Below are 12,490 nucleotides of genomic sequence, written 5' to 3' on the forward strand. Positions count from 1 at the left end.
CCCAAATGGTCTCCAAGGCACTGCCAGGAGTGATCTCTGAGAACAGAGCTAGGAGTAACCCCGAGCATTGCTGGTTGTAGCCCCCAAACCAATCTAAATAAAGATAAATTACCTAAAGAATTTATTTTTATTTTTTTGTATTTTTGGGTCACACCCGGCAGCGCTCAGGGGTTACTCCTGGCTCCACACTCAGAAATCACTCCTGGCTGGCTCGGGGGACCATATGGGATACCGGGATTCGAACCAATGACCTTCTGCATGAAAGGCAAACGCCTTACCTCCATGCGATCTCTCCGGCCCCAAGAATTAATTTTTTAATAACAAAATATTTAAAACTTTTGTTTACTTGAAAATTACACCTAAATCCTCGATTCAATTTAAAATTCTCCAATTATTTCTTTATCTATCACTTCAAATTTATAAATTTAGAATAAACAGTGTTCTTTCTTGAGTTCTTTTAGACTTTCTCTTCTGTTGTTGTTGTTAGTTTTTAGGTCACACCAGGTGGTACTCAGGGGTAACTCCTGGCTCTGTGCTCAGAAATTGCTCCTGGCAGGCTAGGGGGAACATATGAGATGCCGGGGATTAAAGCCGGATCTGTCCCAGGCTGGCCACATGTAAAGCAAACAACCTACCACTGTGCTATCACTCAGCTCTAGGCTTTATCTTTCTTGTAAGAAATTTGATCAGGGGCTGAAACAAGAGATAGCACAGCAGGTAAGGACAATTGCCTTGCACATGGCTGACCAAGGTTTGGTCCCCAGAACCCCATATGGTCCCTAAGCCTGAGAAGAATAATTTCTGAGTACAGATCCAAGAGTAACTACCGGGTATGGTCCAAAACCCTCCCATAAAAAAGAAATTTTATCATGGTAAGGAGATAGCTCCGTGGGTTAGGGTTAGTGTATATATTTTATATGCAGGAGAGGTCTGAGTTTGATCCCTACCTTTATATGACCCTATAAAGTGGCAATGGCCACCCAAGTCATGCATTGGAGAGCAACCAGTGACATGACTGGGTATGGTCCAAAGGCTACACAAAACCAAAAACAACAAAACAAAAACCCAAGAAAATATATCAATAAATGAAGTCAAATTATCTCAAGGGAAGAAAGGTAACAGTCACTGTTTTCATAAATGCTGAAGACAACCATAAATGTGGCAGAGAAGATAGTAAAAAATATATAACCTACCTTATCACGGCAGAGTGACTCAATGAGCGCATCGGCTTCTTCCATTCTCCCATACATCACTAGTGCAATGCCAACTGCAAGACCACGCAGTATCTTCTCATGTTGAGTTTCTTGTGCATAGCCGACCATGTCCTCTATAGCCTGGGCATTTTTAGAGCCCAACATAACTAAACCTAGGGCAAGGCCAGCTGCTTCTCCTAGGGAGCACAAATATAAAAGGTCAATAAAACTTATCTTTGCAAGTGACTTACATGAGCATCAACTACAGAAACCATTCCCTTCTGATAAGATGCAAATATACAAAGTGGCTGGAGAGAGTACAGCAGGTTGGGTGTTTGCCTTGCATGCAGCTGACCTGGATTCAATCCCTGACATCGTATATGGTCCCTTGAGCACTGTCAGGAATAATTCCTGAGTGCAGAGCCAGGAATAAACCATGAATACCACCAGATGTCGCCTAACCCTCCTCCAAAAAAGCAATACACAAATATAACTATTCACATATTTGTGACTATTTTTTTAAGTTTTAATTTTTGTTTTTTGTTTTTGGGTCACACCCAGCAGTGCTCAAGGATTACTCCTGGCTCTATGCTCAGAAATCACTACTGGCAGGCACAAGGGACCATATGGGATACCAGGATTCGAACCACCGTCTTCTGCATGCAAGGCAAACACACTACCTCCATGCTATCTCTCTGGTCCCAAGTTTTAATTTTTAAATTAAATTATTTCTTTTAAATTTAAATTTTTATAGGAGGGGGTTGTTGGGCCATACCAGCAATGCTCAGAGAACACTCTTGGTAGGGCTCAGGATTAGTGGTACCAGAGATCAAACCAGGGGAGGAAACATTTTAACCCCTCTTTTCCAGTTTTCCTTTAAATATTTACAGAATGTACCATTAAATCCTAGTGATTTTTTTTTTTTTTTTTTTTTTTTTTTGGTTTTTGGGTCACACCCGGCAGTGCTCAGGGGTTATTCCTGGCTCCAGGCTCAGAAATTGCTCCTGGCAGGCACGGGGGACCATATGGGACGCCGGGATTCGAACCGATGACCTCCTGCATGAAAGGCAAACGCCCTACCTCCATGCTATCTCTCCGGCCCCAAATCCTAGTGATTTTAAAGATTTTTCCTACATTTTCACTGAGTACAGACTATCCCTTACTACAAATCTTCCTTGAGCAAAACTAATGTATAAAAACTTACATAGGAGATTTAATTTTAAAAAGGCTACCTATGGGGCCAGAGAGATAGCACAGCGGTGTTTGCCTTGCAAGCAGCCAATCCAGGACCCAAGGTAGTTGGGTCGAATCTCGGCATCCCATATGGTCCTTGCCTGCCAGGAGCTATTTCTGAGCAGATAACCAGAAGTAACCTCTGAGAACCGCCGGGTGTGGCCCAAAAACCAAAAACCAAAAAAAAAAAAAAAAAAAAAAAAAAGGACACTTTATTTCTTTGAAGTGCTAGGGATCAACCCAGGACCTCACACATGCAATGATGAGCCAAATATTGAACATAACATTTGTTTCATGAGTTTCACAATAGGAAAAGAATCATATCCTCATGTAGAGTAGTAAGCATCTACAAAATATAGGTAGGAAGTAAGTATTACAGTTACTATAACTGAAAGTGTACTAGCTTAGAACCACTTACCTGTTACAGCATCATCCTGATAAAGGTTTGTTTTAAGCAAATCATAGACATCTTGACGTGCAGTTCCCATAGCTGCCAAACCAAGACCCAGACTACCACCATGTCGAACAATCTAGAAAAAAAAGCAGGGGCGTTGTTGATTTGGTATATCATACTTATAATCCAAGTTTTCTGGGCAAGAGTGGTAGCACAAGAGGTAAGGTGCCTTGCCCATGCTAGCCTAGGACAGACGGTGGTTTGATCCCCTGCCGTCCCATATGGTCTCCCAAGCCAGGATCAATTTCTGAATGCATAGTCAGGAGTAACTCCTGAGCACCACCAGGTGTGTCCCAAAAAAAAACCAAAACAAAACAATCCCAAGTTTTCCAAATTTCAAATATATTCTGGCATTAAATACAGAGAATAGTTGGCCTAGTGAGAATGAACAAAGTAAGGCAAGCAGTAACTGTAAAAATTTCAGTTTCAAAACAATAATGCTTGCTGGTATATCTCTTTCAACAAATTTATATGAAAAGGGAAGGAGAAAGATGACAACTAAGAGGGCCAAGAAAAAAATTTTTGTAGGTGAGATGAGTATATTTGATGAGTATATAGAAGACAGAAAACAGAGGCAGAAAATCTATAATTAAACATGGTTGTGAAGAAAGTGGAAGCAAGTGGGATCAAGAGTTAAAGTTGGGGGGTCAGAGAGATATCATGGAGGTAGTACATTTGCCTTGCTTGCAGAAGGACGGTGGTTTGAATCCCGGCATCCCATATGGTCCCCCGAGCCTGCAAGGAGCAATTTCTGAGCATAGAGCTAGGAGTAACCCCTGAGCACTGTCGGGTGTGACCCAAAAAAAACCCCCCAAAAACAAACAAACAAACAAAAAAAAGAGTTAAAGTTGGGATTAGAGAGATATTTCGCAGGGTAAGGCGCCTGCCTGCATGCATTGACCTGGTTTCTATCCTTTGTACCAAAGTCCCCCTGAATCTAACGAGATATGATCCCTAAGTATAGACAGCAAGAAGAAAGTTCTAAAAACAAAACAAAACAAAACACTTTGTAACACTAAAAGTGTCAAATAGGAGCCAGAAAAATAACTCAAAGGGCTGGTGCACAATTTTACATGTGGGAAGCCCTGGCCCCATCACATCATCACATAATCTAATCATTGAGGAGACTAGAAGTACTCATTGTTGAGCACCACCAGGTGTAACCAAAGCTCTCCCCATCCACGAGTAACAAATAAAAGAATAAAATAAAGACAACATGTATGCTTTATAAATACTTATAGCTTAATTTTGTTGTCACACATGAGAAGTGTAATTTTAAGAACTATAAAGAAGGGTCTGAGTATTGTACAGCAGATAGGATGATTATTTTGCAGGTGTCAACCTGGGTTCAATTCACAGAATCCCATGTAGTCCCCTGAGCACCATCAGGATTGATCCCTGAACTCAGAACCAGGAATAAATCCTGAACACTGAGAAGTTGGGTTTCTCCCCCCCACCCCCGAGAAAAAAGTATATAGAGAAAGAACATTTTTTTTTTGTTTTGTTTTTTGGGCCACACCCGGTAACGCTCAGGGGTTACTCCTGGCTATGTGCTCAGAAGTTGCTCCTGGCTTGGGGGACCATATGGGACACCGGGGGATCGAACCTCGGTCCGTCCAAGGCTAGCGCAGGCAAGGCAGGCACCTTACCTTTAGCGCCACCGCCCGGCCCCCTAAAGCATTCCTTGATTTTTTTTTTTTTGGGGGGGCCACACCCGGTAATGCTCAGGGGTTACTCCTGGCTACGTGCTCAGAAGTTGCTCCTGGCTTGGGGGACCATATGGGACACCGGGGGATCGAACCGTGGTCTGTCCAAGGCTAGCGCAGGCAAGGCAGGCACCTTACCTTTAGCGCCACCGCCCGGCCCGAACATTTTTTTTTTAAAGTCTGAGAATGGTGCTGTTTTGGGAATTCCCAAATCCTACCAAATTTTTACTCAAAGATTTTGGAGAATATGTTTTCCTGAACTATTTGAACAATGTAATTCAGCTTTCTGCTCCAATACTTACATCATTGCTGGCGTTCTTAAGTTGATTAAGCAGATAGTCAATTATATCACCACCGTGATTGGCATGAATGAGGCCCAGTGCATAGAGACCTCCACCTTCCTGATAGGCTGATCCTGGAGAGGTGTCCTTGGGAAGGTAGGTTGCCATTAACTGTAATGCTTCCTTCTCATGACCCTGTAAATGTGAGCCATGACCAAGATATCAGCAGAAGAAAGGGAGAGAAAAAAACTATTACGTTACTGCACTTTCTACAGGATTTTCACTTGCTAAAAGAAAAGGAAGGAGTGGAGTTCTTTTTTTTATTCAAGGCTGTTACTTAAAAGAGAAAAGCCCATGAGACAACTTAATGACATCCTGATTTGAAATGAATGTGTTAGGGCAATAGTACAGTGTGGTTAGGGCATCTGCCTTGCATACAGCATATGGGATGCTGGGTATATGATTCAATTCCCAGACCCCATATCTTTTATATCATTTTCCCAAATTCACCTTAGATCATATGTCAGTAATTCATTTCCATTGGCCCTCTAAGAAATGATTAAAGTAGAAAAATACTTGGGGAAGAGGAAATCACACTTGGCAGATTCAGGGCTTATTCCTAGTTCTAAATCACTCCTAGCAGTGCTTGGGGAATTGTACGGGATGCCAAAGATCAAACCTGGGTCAGCTGTATGCAAGGTAAGTAAGCACCTTACAGTTTGTATTATCACTCAGCCCCATAAAAACACTTCATAAGGGCTAGAGTGATAATGCAGTGGGTAGGATAATGCAGTTTGCCTTGCATGTAGCTGATTCAGATTTGATTGATCCTTCAGCATCTCATATGGTTCCCTGAGGACCACCAGAACCAATTCTGAGTGCAGAGACAGGAGTAACCCTTGAGCACTGCTAGGTGTGGCCTAAAAATAACCAAACCTCAATTTGTTATTCTTTATTGAAAATAAACATATAAAATTTATTTACTTTGTCCTCTGGTAAGAGGATGACTTTAACAAAATTGAAGAACAAAATGGTCAGGGAATTATAATAAATATCAATTTTTTTTCTAAACCCCAGAAGAACTTCTTATATTACCTTATGAATTACACCCAAACTGGCTGTAGCTGTGAATTTTGCCCAGTTAGTGGCTCTGGCCAACCATTCCAAGTTATCTCTGTTAAAAAAGAAAAAAAATTCACAATATTATTATTATTATTATTTGGTTTTTGGGTCACACCTGGTGGTGCTCAGGGTTACTCCTGGCTCTGCCCTCAGAAATTGCTCGTCAGGCATGGGGACCATATGGGATGCTGGGATTCGAAACACCGTCCATCTTGGACCGGCTGATTGCAAGGCAAATACCCTACCACTGTGTTCTCTCCTGCTGATTCACGATATTATTGAAACAAATGCCACAAAGTTTTGTGACATCTAAATTTGCATTTGCCATTACAATTTTACTTTGTTATTTACTTTTGGAATTTCAAGGTCATGTTTTATTCTATTTCACTTGTTATTCTTAATATTATTAAAAAAAACTGATAATAACAGGGGCTGGACCAGTGGTGCAGGGCGTAAGGCATCTGCCTTGCATGTGCTAGCCTAGGATGGACCACAGTTCGATTCCCCGGCATCCCATTTGGTCCCCCAAGCCAGGGCGATTTCTGAGCACATAGCCAGAAATAACCCCTTCCGGGTGTGGCCCAGAAACAAAAAAACAAACAAACAAAAAAACCAATATGCAATTTCAGAATACAAACAAAAGTCAAATTAAATTTCTGAACTTCATACATTCTATTCCAACTTAGTTCAGGGAATTTCACCTTAAATGAGTAGGCATATACAATAAATATATATCTAACACTGAAGTTATTAAAAAACCGAACTTCAAGCTCAGGACTTGGTAGGCAGAGTACACTTTCCACATGTATTAAAAATTATCAACAGTCTCTATTAAAGATGACTTTTAAATCAAAAGAGAAACCTCCAAGCATATTTACCTGAGAAACTGGTCACTGGTAGTCCCACAGTGCATAAAAGAATTTGCTATAACAGTTGCTGTGTGACATACAGAATTCCGTACTGCATCCTACAAAAACAAGGTTTTTATCACTGGCAAAATTTTTATACACAGGAAGTCATATCTTATAGGACAAACATGAAATAAGATAACAATATTTATAACATAGATGTTAGATATAATAAACATAAAGATATTTGAAAAGAATTAAGTCTCCACCCAAAAGATAATTAAGTCCAAGTTTCATATATGCTATTGATTTCAAATTTTGAGCCAAACCCAATGGTACTCAGGGCTTATTCCTAGCTCTATCCTGAGGGCCATACCTGACAGTAGTCAGGGACCCATATGTGGTACCAGAATTTAAACCAGTGTCACAGTGGTACATTAGGCAAATTATTTAACCTTGTTACTCTTTTTCTCCAGTCTATTTGTGGTCTTAACTTGCAGTAAACAGAGTTTAGGTAGAAATTTAGGTTATAGACTTTCCTTTTTTTTCTGGCTTCTAAACAGTTCCCACCCCCAGCCACATAGTGTTTACAGATTAAGGTGCTACACTATTAAAGGACAAAGCAACCACTGTCCTTGACTGTTCACAAAATAATACTATTTCCTCTGGTCCACAGGTAGAAAAAGGTTAAATAATGCTACTCTACACCATCTTTTTTTTTGTTGTTGTTGTTGTTGTTGTTTTTGGGTCACACCCGGTAGCGCTCAGGGGTTACTCCTGGCTCCACGCTCAGATATCGCTCCTGGCCAGCTCGAGGAACCATATGGGTTGCCAGGATTCGAACCAATGACCTTTTGCATGAAAGGCAAACGCCTTAACTCCATGCTATCTCTCTGGCCCTACTCTATACCATCTTGTCAAGGTCTCTAAAACAGAGGAAAACCTAAGCAACACTACATTTCTAATAGTCACAGAAGTAATTTAATAAAATTTTTTAATTTTTATTTATTTATTTAGTTTTTTTTTGGTCACACCCAGCAGGTTACTCCTGGCTCTATGCTCAGAAATCGCTCATGGCAGGCTTGGGGGACGATATGGGATGTCGGGATTCAAACCACCATCCTTCTGCATGCAAGGCAAACACCCTACCTCCATTCTATCTCTCCAGCTCTGAGATTTATTTATTTATTTATTTTTGGATTTTGGGCCACACCCAGCAATGCTCAGGGGTTACTCCTGGCAGGCACGGGGGACCATATGGGACACCGGGATTCAAACCAACCATCTTTGGTCCTGATCGGCTGCTTGCAAGGCAAATGCCCCTGTGCTATCTCTCCGGGCCCGAGATTTATTTTTAATGAAACTATATTATAATTATCAGCTTTAATTATCCTGAATGCATATTTTATGATTCTATATCTTATTATTTGTAAAAACTATTAAAAGTGTGGGATGGAAGTTTTGGGGCCAATGCAGGTAGGGCACTAGCTTGCACATGCCTGACCCAAGTTTGATGCCCAACATCTTGTATGGTCCCTCAAGCACTGCAAGGGGTGATTCCTGAGTGTAAAGTCAAGAGTGTAACGGATGAGCACCTCTGGGTGTGGCCCAATGCTTTTCCTATTCCCCACCCCCCACCCAACAGAAGAGATAGTACAAGGGAAAAAGTACTACCTTGGAGCACAAGGTCCACTATGATTTAATCCCTACTTTTCCTGTTAAAATATAGGGTTTGGGCTACATTTGCCATATAAGACTACATCTCTTTTAATGCACACCAAATGGAAATTTAAAAATGTAAGAGAACAAGAGTAGAACCCTCAAAGATTAACAGTATATGTTCAATAAAGCTAAACTTTGGAGTGCCAACAATCATCATACATTTGTCATTTGTAGTGAGTGACTGTGATTTTTTAATTGTGATCTACATTGAGAGCAGGGAGAAGGGGCTCCTCCAAGAGTAGCTGGCTGGGGTGCAGTGATTAATAAGACAGCTAGAGAAAGACAGAGCACCTTCTTTGTGTCCCATAAAAGCTGAACAGAGGGGACCTGAGCGGTGGCGCAAGTGGTAGGGCACTTGCCTTACTACACGTGCTAACATAGGATGAACCATGGTTCGATCCCCAGATGTCCCATATGGTTCCCCAAGCCAGGAGCAATTTCTGAGTGCATAGCCAGGAGTAACCCCTGAGCGTCACTAGGTATGGCCCAACCCCCCCCCCCCCAATATATATAGCTGAACAGATGATGACTGAGAACTGCAAAGCTGCATACCCAGCGGCTGGATGAGATGTGGTGCTTAGTAACTTTGCTCCTCTGTGCACTCTGAAAAGATTAATCAGATCAAGCAGAGGATGAATGATGATGCCTGGCAGCTGGATGGGATGCGGCGATAGGAGGGGGGGTGGATCACTAGTCCCTGAAGCTGGAGTAAGCATGCCATATATCAGCATATAAGATGACCCCCAACTTTTAAGAAGATTTTCATGGGTTAAAGAGTTGTCTTATACGCCAGAAAATATGGTAGTTTGCATGTCATCTAACTTGAATCTGGTTTACAAGGAACTATGAATGATTTAAAATTGGTAACTTACTGTATTTGAGTTTCCAATGTACATGCATAGTCAACAAGAAATAAAAGAAACAACTCCACTTTAGATGATTTACCTACCTTTGTGTTTTTTAGGATCATTAGATCTGTGTTATTGTTCCGTATTAAAAATTGCAAGTGTAACTCAATAGCCATTTCACCACTTAAAATTTTAATCATTTTCAAAGTCTGGTCTTTGGGTTCTGGACTCTAATAAAACAAATAAATATTAAAATTCACTTATTATAAAATCCACTAAGCCAACAGAAAAAGTGAATATATATGCACAAAGTAGAAAGTTTAAAAGGAAGTATTCATTAGATGAAATTAATTTAAGAAAGTAAGTTTTCATTAGAAACCAGTTTTGATGGATAAATTCATTTCAAACTAGAACCCAATGTGAAATATTTTTTAAAATCTAGAGAATATTTGGGGCCGGAGAGATAGCATGGAGGTAAGGCGTTTGCCTTTCATGCAGGAGGTCATCGGTTCGAATCCCGGCGCCCCATATGGTCCCCCGTGCCTGCCAGGAGCAATTTCTGAGCCTGGAGCCAGGAATGACCCCTGAGCACTGCCGGGTGTGACCCAAAAACCACAAAAAAAAAAAAAAAAAAAAAAAAAAATCTAGAGAATATTTAATTACTGATAATATGACAAGTTAACTTTTTTTTCGGCCACACCTCATTTGCAGCTCAGGGGTTACTCCTGGCTAAGCACTCAGAAACTGCCCCTGGCTTGGGGGGACCATATGGGACGCTGGGGGATCGAACCGCGGTCCTTCCTTGGCTAGCGCTTGCAAGGCAGACACCTTACCTCTAGCGCCACCTCACCGGCCCCGACAAGTTAACTTTTATATAAAGCTTGGATATTAGGTGACAAACTCGTTATTCCAAATTGAGAAAAATCAAAAGTCTTAAATCAACAGATATTTGATTTCATACATTACCTAGTAATTAACAGAGCTGTCTATGTGGGTCAAAGGTGATCAAAGTATCCCCTTAAGCAATATTTAAGATAATATAATGTACTATGGGAATACATGTTCAGTAGCAATCTCAGCTTCAAAAAGCATACTTACCACTTCTGGTGTCTTTCCCACAGGTACACTACCTGGCTTTTCTTCTGTTTCCATTGATTCACTAAAATGAACAGAACCAAGAGTTACTAATCTGACATTATCTTCCCGAATAGAAGTGTAGGTGATTTGTTATTAAATTCCAGATCTATTAAGTGTTTTTAAGGGAAGATTGTCTAATTACTTTGCACATACTGCTATTAAGAAATAAAAAAGGGGGGGGAGGAAAACTAGAGAAATAATACAGGGTAGAGTACTTGCTTTGCATGTGGTTGACCTAGGAGCAATCCCTGGCATCCCCCGAGCCCTGCCAGGAGTGATTCTTGAGTGCAGAGCCAGGAGTAAACCCACTGTTCAGAGTGGCCCCCAAACAAAACAGAAAAGAAACAAAAAAGATTCTAATAAGATGGAGGCAATTATTACATTTAAAATGAATTCATATAAAATCAATTAGCTAAATGTAGAGTCAACAAATACAATAAAGTCATGTGACAATTTTTCCAAAATAAAATAAAATGTATGTCTACCAAACTACAAGACCAGACTGAAATGCAACAGGTGGGACTCCAACAACTCGAAACTAACTAAGCCAACACTCTTCTAGGACAAAGAACTATACTGAGGAAAATATCCATCCTGTACATAATAGACTCCAACTTAAGGCATCAGAATAAAGAAGAAATAGCCAGGAGATCTCAAATCATAGAATACCATTTGTTCAAATAAGTTCTAGAGAGCAATGAAACTTAAAAAAAAATTCTTTTTTGTTTTGTTCTTACAACTGGCTGTGCTCAGGCAGCCATATTGGGTAGTGGGGATTAAATTTAGGTTGGCTGCATACAAGACAAGAGCCCTACCTGCTGTACTATCTCTCCACCTTCTAAAAAACTATTCCTTTTTTTTTTTTAAACTATTCTAAAAAAGATTCCTTGTTACCACTGGAATCTATTTTCTTTCTTTTTGTGTGTTTTTGGGCCAAACTTGGAGACACTCAGAGGTTACTCCTGGCTCTACGCTCAGAAATCACTCCTGTCAGGCTTGGGGGACCATATGGGATGCCAGGAATTAAACCTATGTCCATCCCAGCTCAGCTGGGTGCAAACACCCTACCACTGTGCTATTGCTCTGGCCCCGGGAAACTATTTTCAATAAATATAAACCACAGCAAACTATAAATTCGTACAAATCTATAGAAGGCTTTATTTTGGCTTTTGGCATTTGGCTTTTGGGTCACATCTGGCAGCACTCAGAGTTTTGCTCTTGGCAGGCTCAGGGACCATATGGGATGCTAGGGATTGAATCCAGGTAAGCCACATATAAGGCAAATGCCCTACTCACTGTGATATCACTCCGGCCCCTATGAATGTATTATTTAAAAATAGGTGAGGGACCAGACAGATAATACAGCTCCACAGATAATGGAATTCCCAGTGCACGAAGCCACATACACAGCTGTGCAACACTTCCAACTTTTTCAATACTGACAGCCCAATTGCAACACACCAAGTCAGATGCCAAAGTAGCACAGAAGCCACCAAGTGTCACAAAATCAGTAACACTGAATGTTTAAGTAGCAACAAACAGACAAAATCTTAATGACCCCCACTGTGAGATATAACAATTTTCACAAATTTTCTTTTAGTGAAGTTTTTTCCCCCCTGATAAATTCATTACCATTTAGTTGTAACAAACAATATAAAGTAAGTTATCTTGTGCCCACCAAGGTGGCAGGCTTGGGAGTATGTGGGAAACTGGGGAAAATGATGAAGGAATGTTACACTGATGGTGGGATTTGTGTTGAAAAGGGGGACATATGAATAGTATTATGAGCAACTTTGTTTAAATAACAAAATAAATTAAAAAAACCTAACAATGTATCTTTATAATCAGATATTGGCATAGATTTTCTTTCAAGATATTCCCAAATGGAAAATTATAAAACTCAAAAGTCAGGTGACAGTACAGTGATTAGGTCATACATATGTCAA

At 40.5% G+C, this 12,490-nt stretch overlaps 1 protein-coding gene across 1 annotated transcript in view; it reads right to left on the reverse strand.

The window, feature by feature from the left end:
* Window positions 1–12,490, reverse strand: part of PSMD1 (proteasome 26S subunit, non-ATPase 1) — a 95,385-nt gene that overhangs the window by 64,710 nt on the left and 18,185 nt on the right. The window contains exons 8-14 of the mRNA XM_049769301.1: window positions 10,506–10,566; window positions 9,509–9,637; window positions 6,868–6,956; window positions 5,963–6,041; window positions 4,889–5,062; window positions 2,845–2,956; window positions 1,194–1,390 (exon numbers count right to left, since the gene is read on the reverse strand). Coding sequence (XP_049625258.1) covers window positions 1,194–1,390; window positions 2,845–2,956; window positions 4,889–5,062; window positions 5,963–6,041; window positions 6,868–6,956; window positions 9,509–9,637; window positions 10,506–10,566 — 841 coding nt within the window. The remainder of the gene's footprint in view (window positions 1–1,193; window positions 1,391–2,844; window positions 2,957–4,888; window positions 5,063–5,962; window positions 6,042–6,867; window positions 6,957–9,508; window positions 9,638–10,505; window positions 10,567–12,490) is intronic.

The sequence above is a fragment of the Suncus etruscus genome, chromosome 2 (assembly GCF_024139225.1).
Source record: "Suncus etruscus isolate mSunEtr1 chromosome 2, mSunEtr1.pri.cur, whole genome shotgun sequence".
Lineage (NCBI taxonomy): Eukaryota > Metazoa > Chordata > Mammalia > Eulipotyphla > Soricidae > Suncus > Suncus etruscus.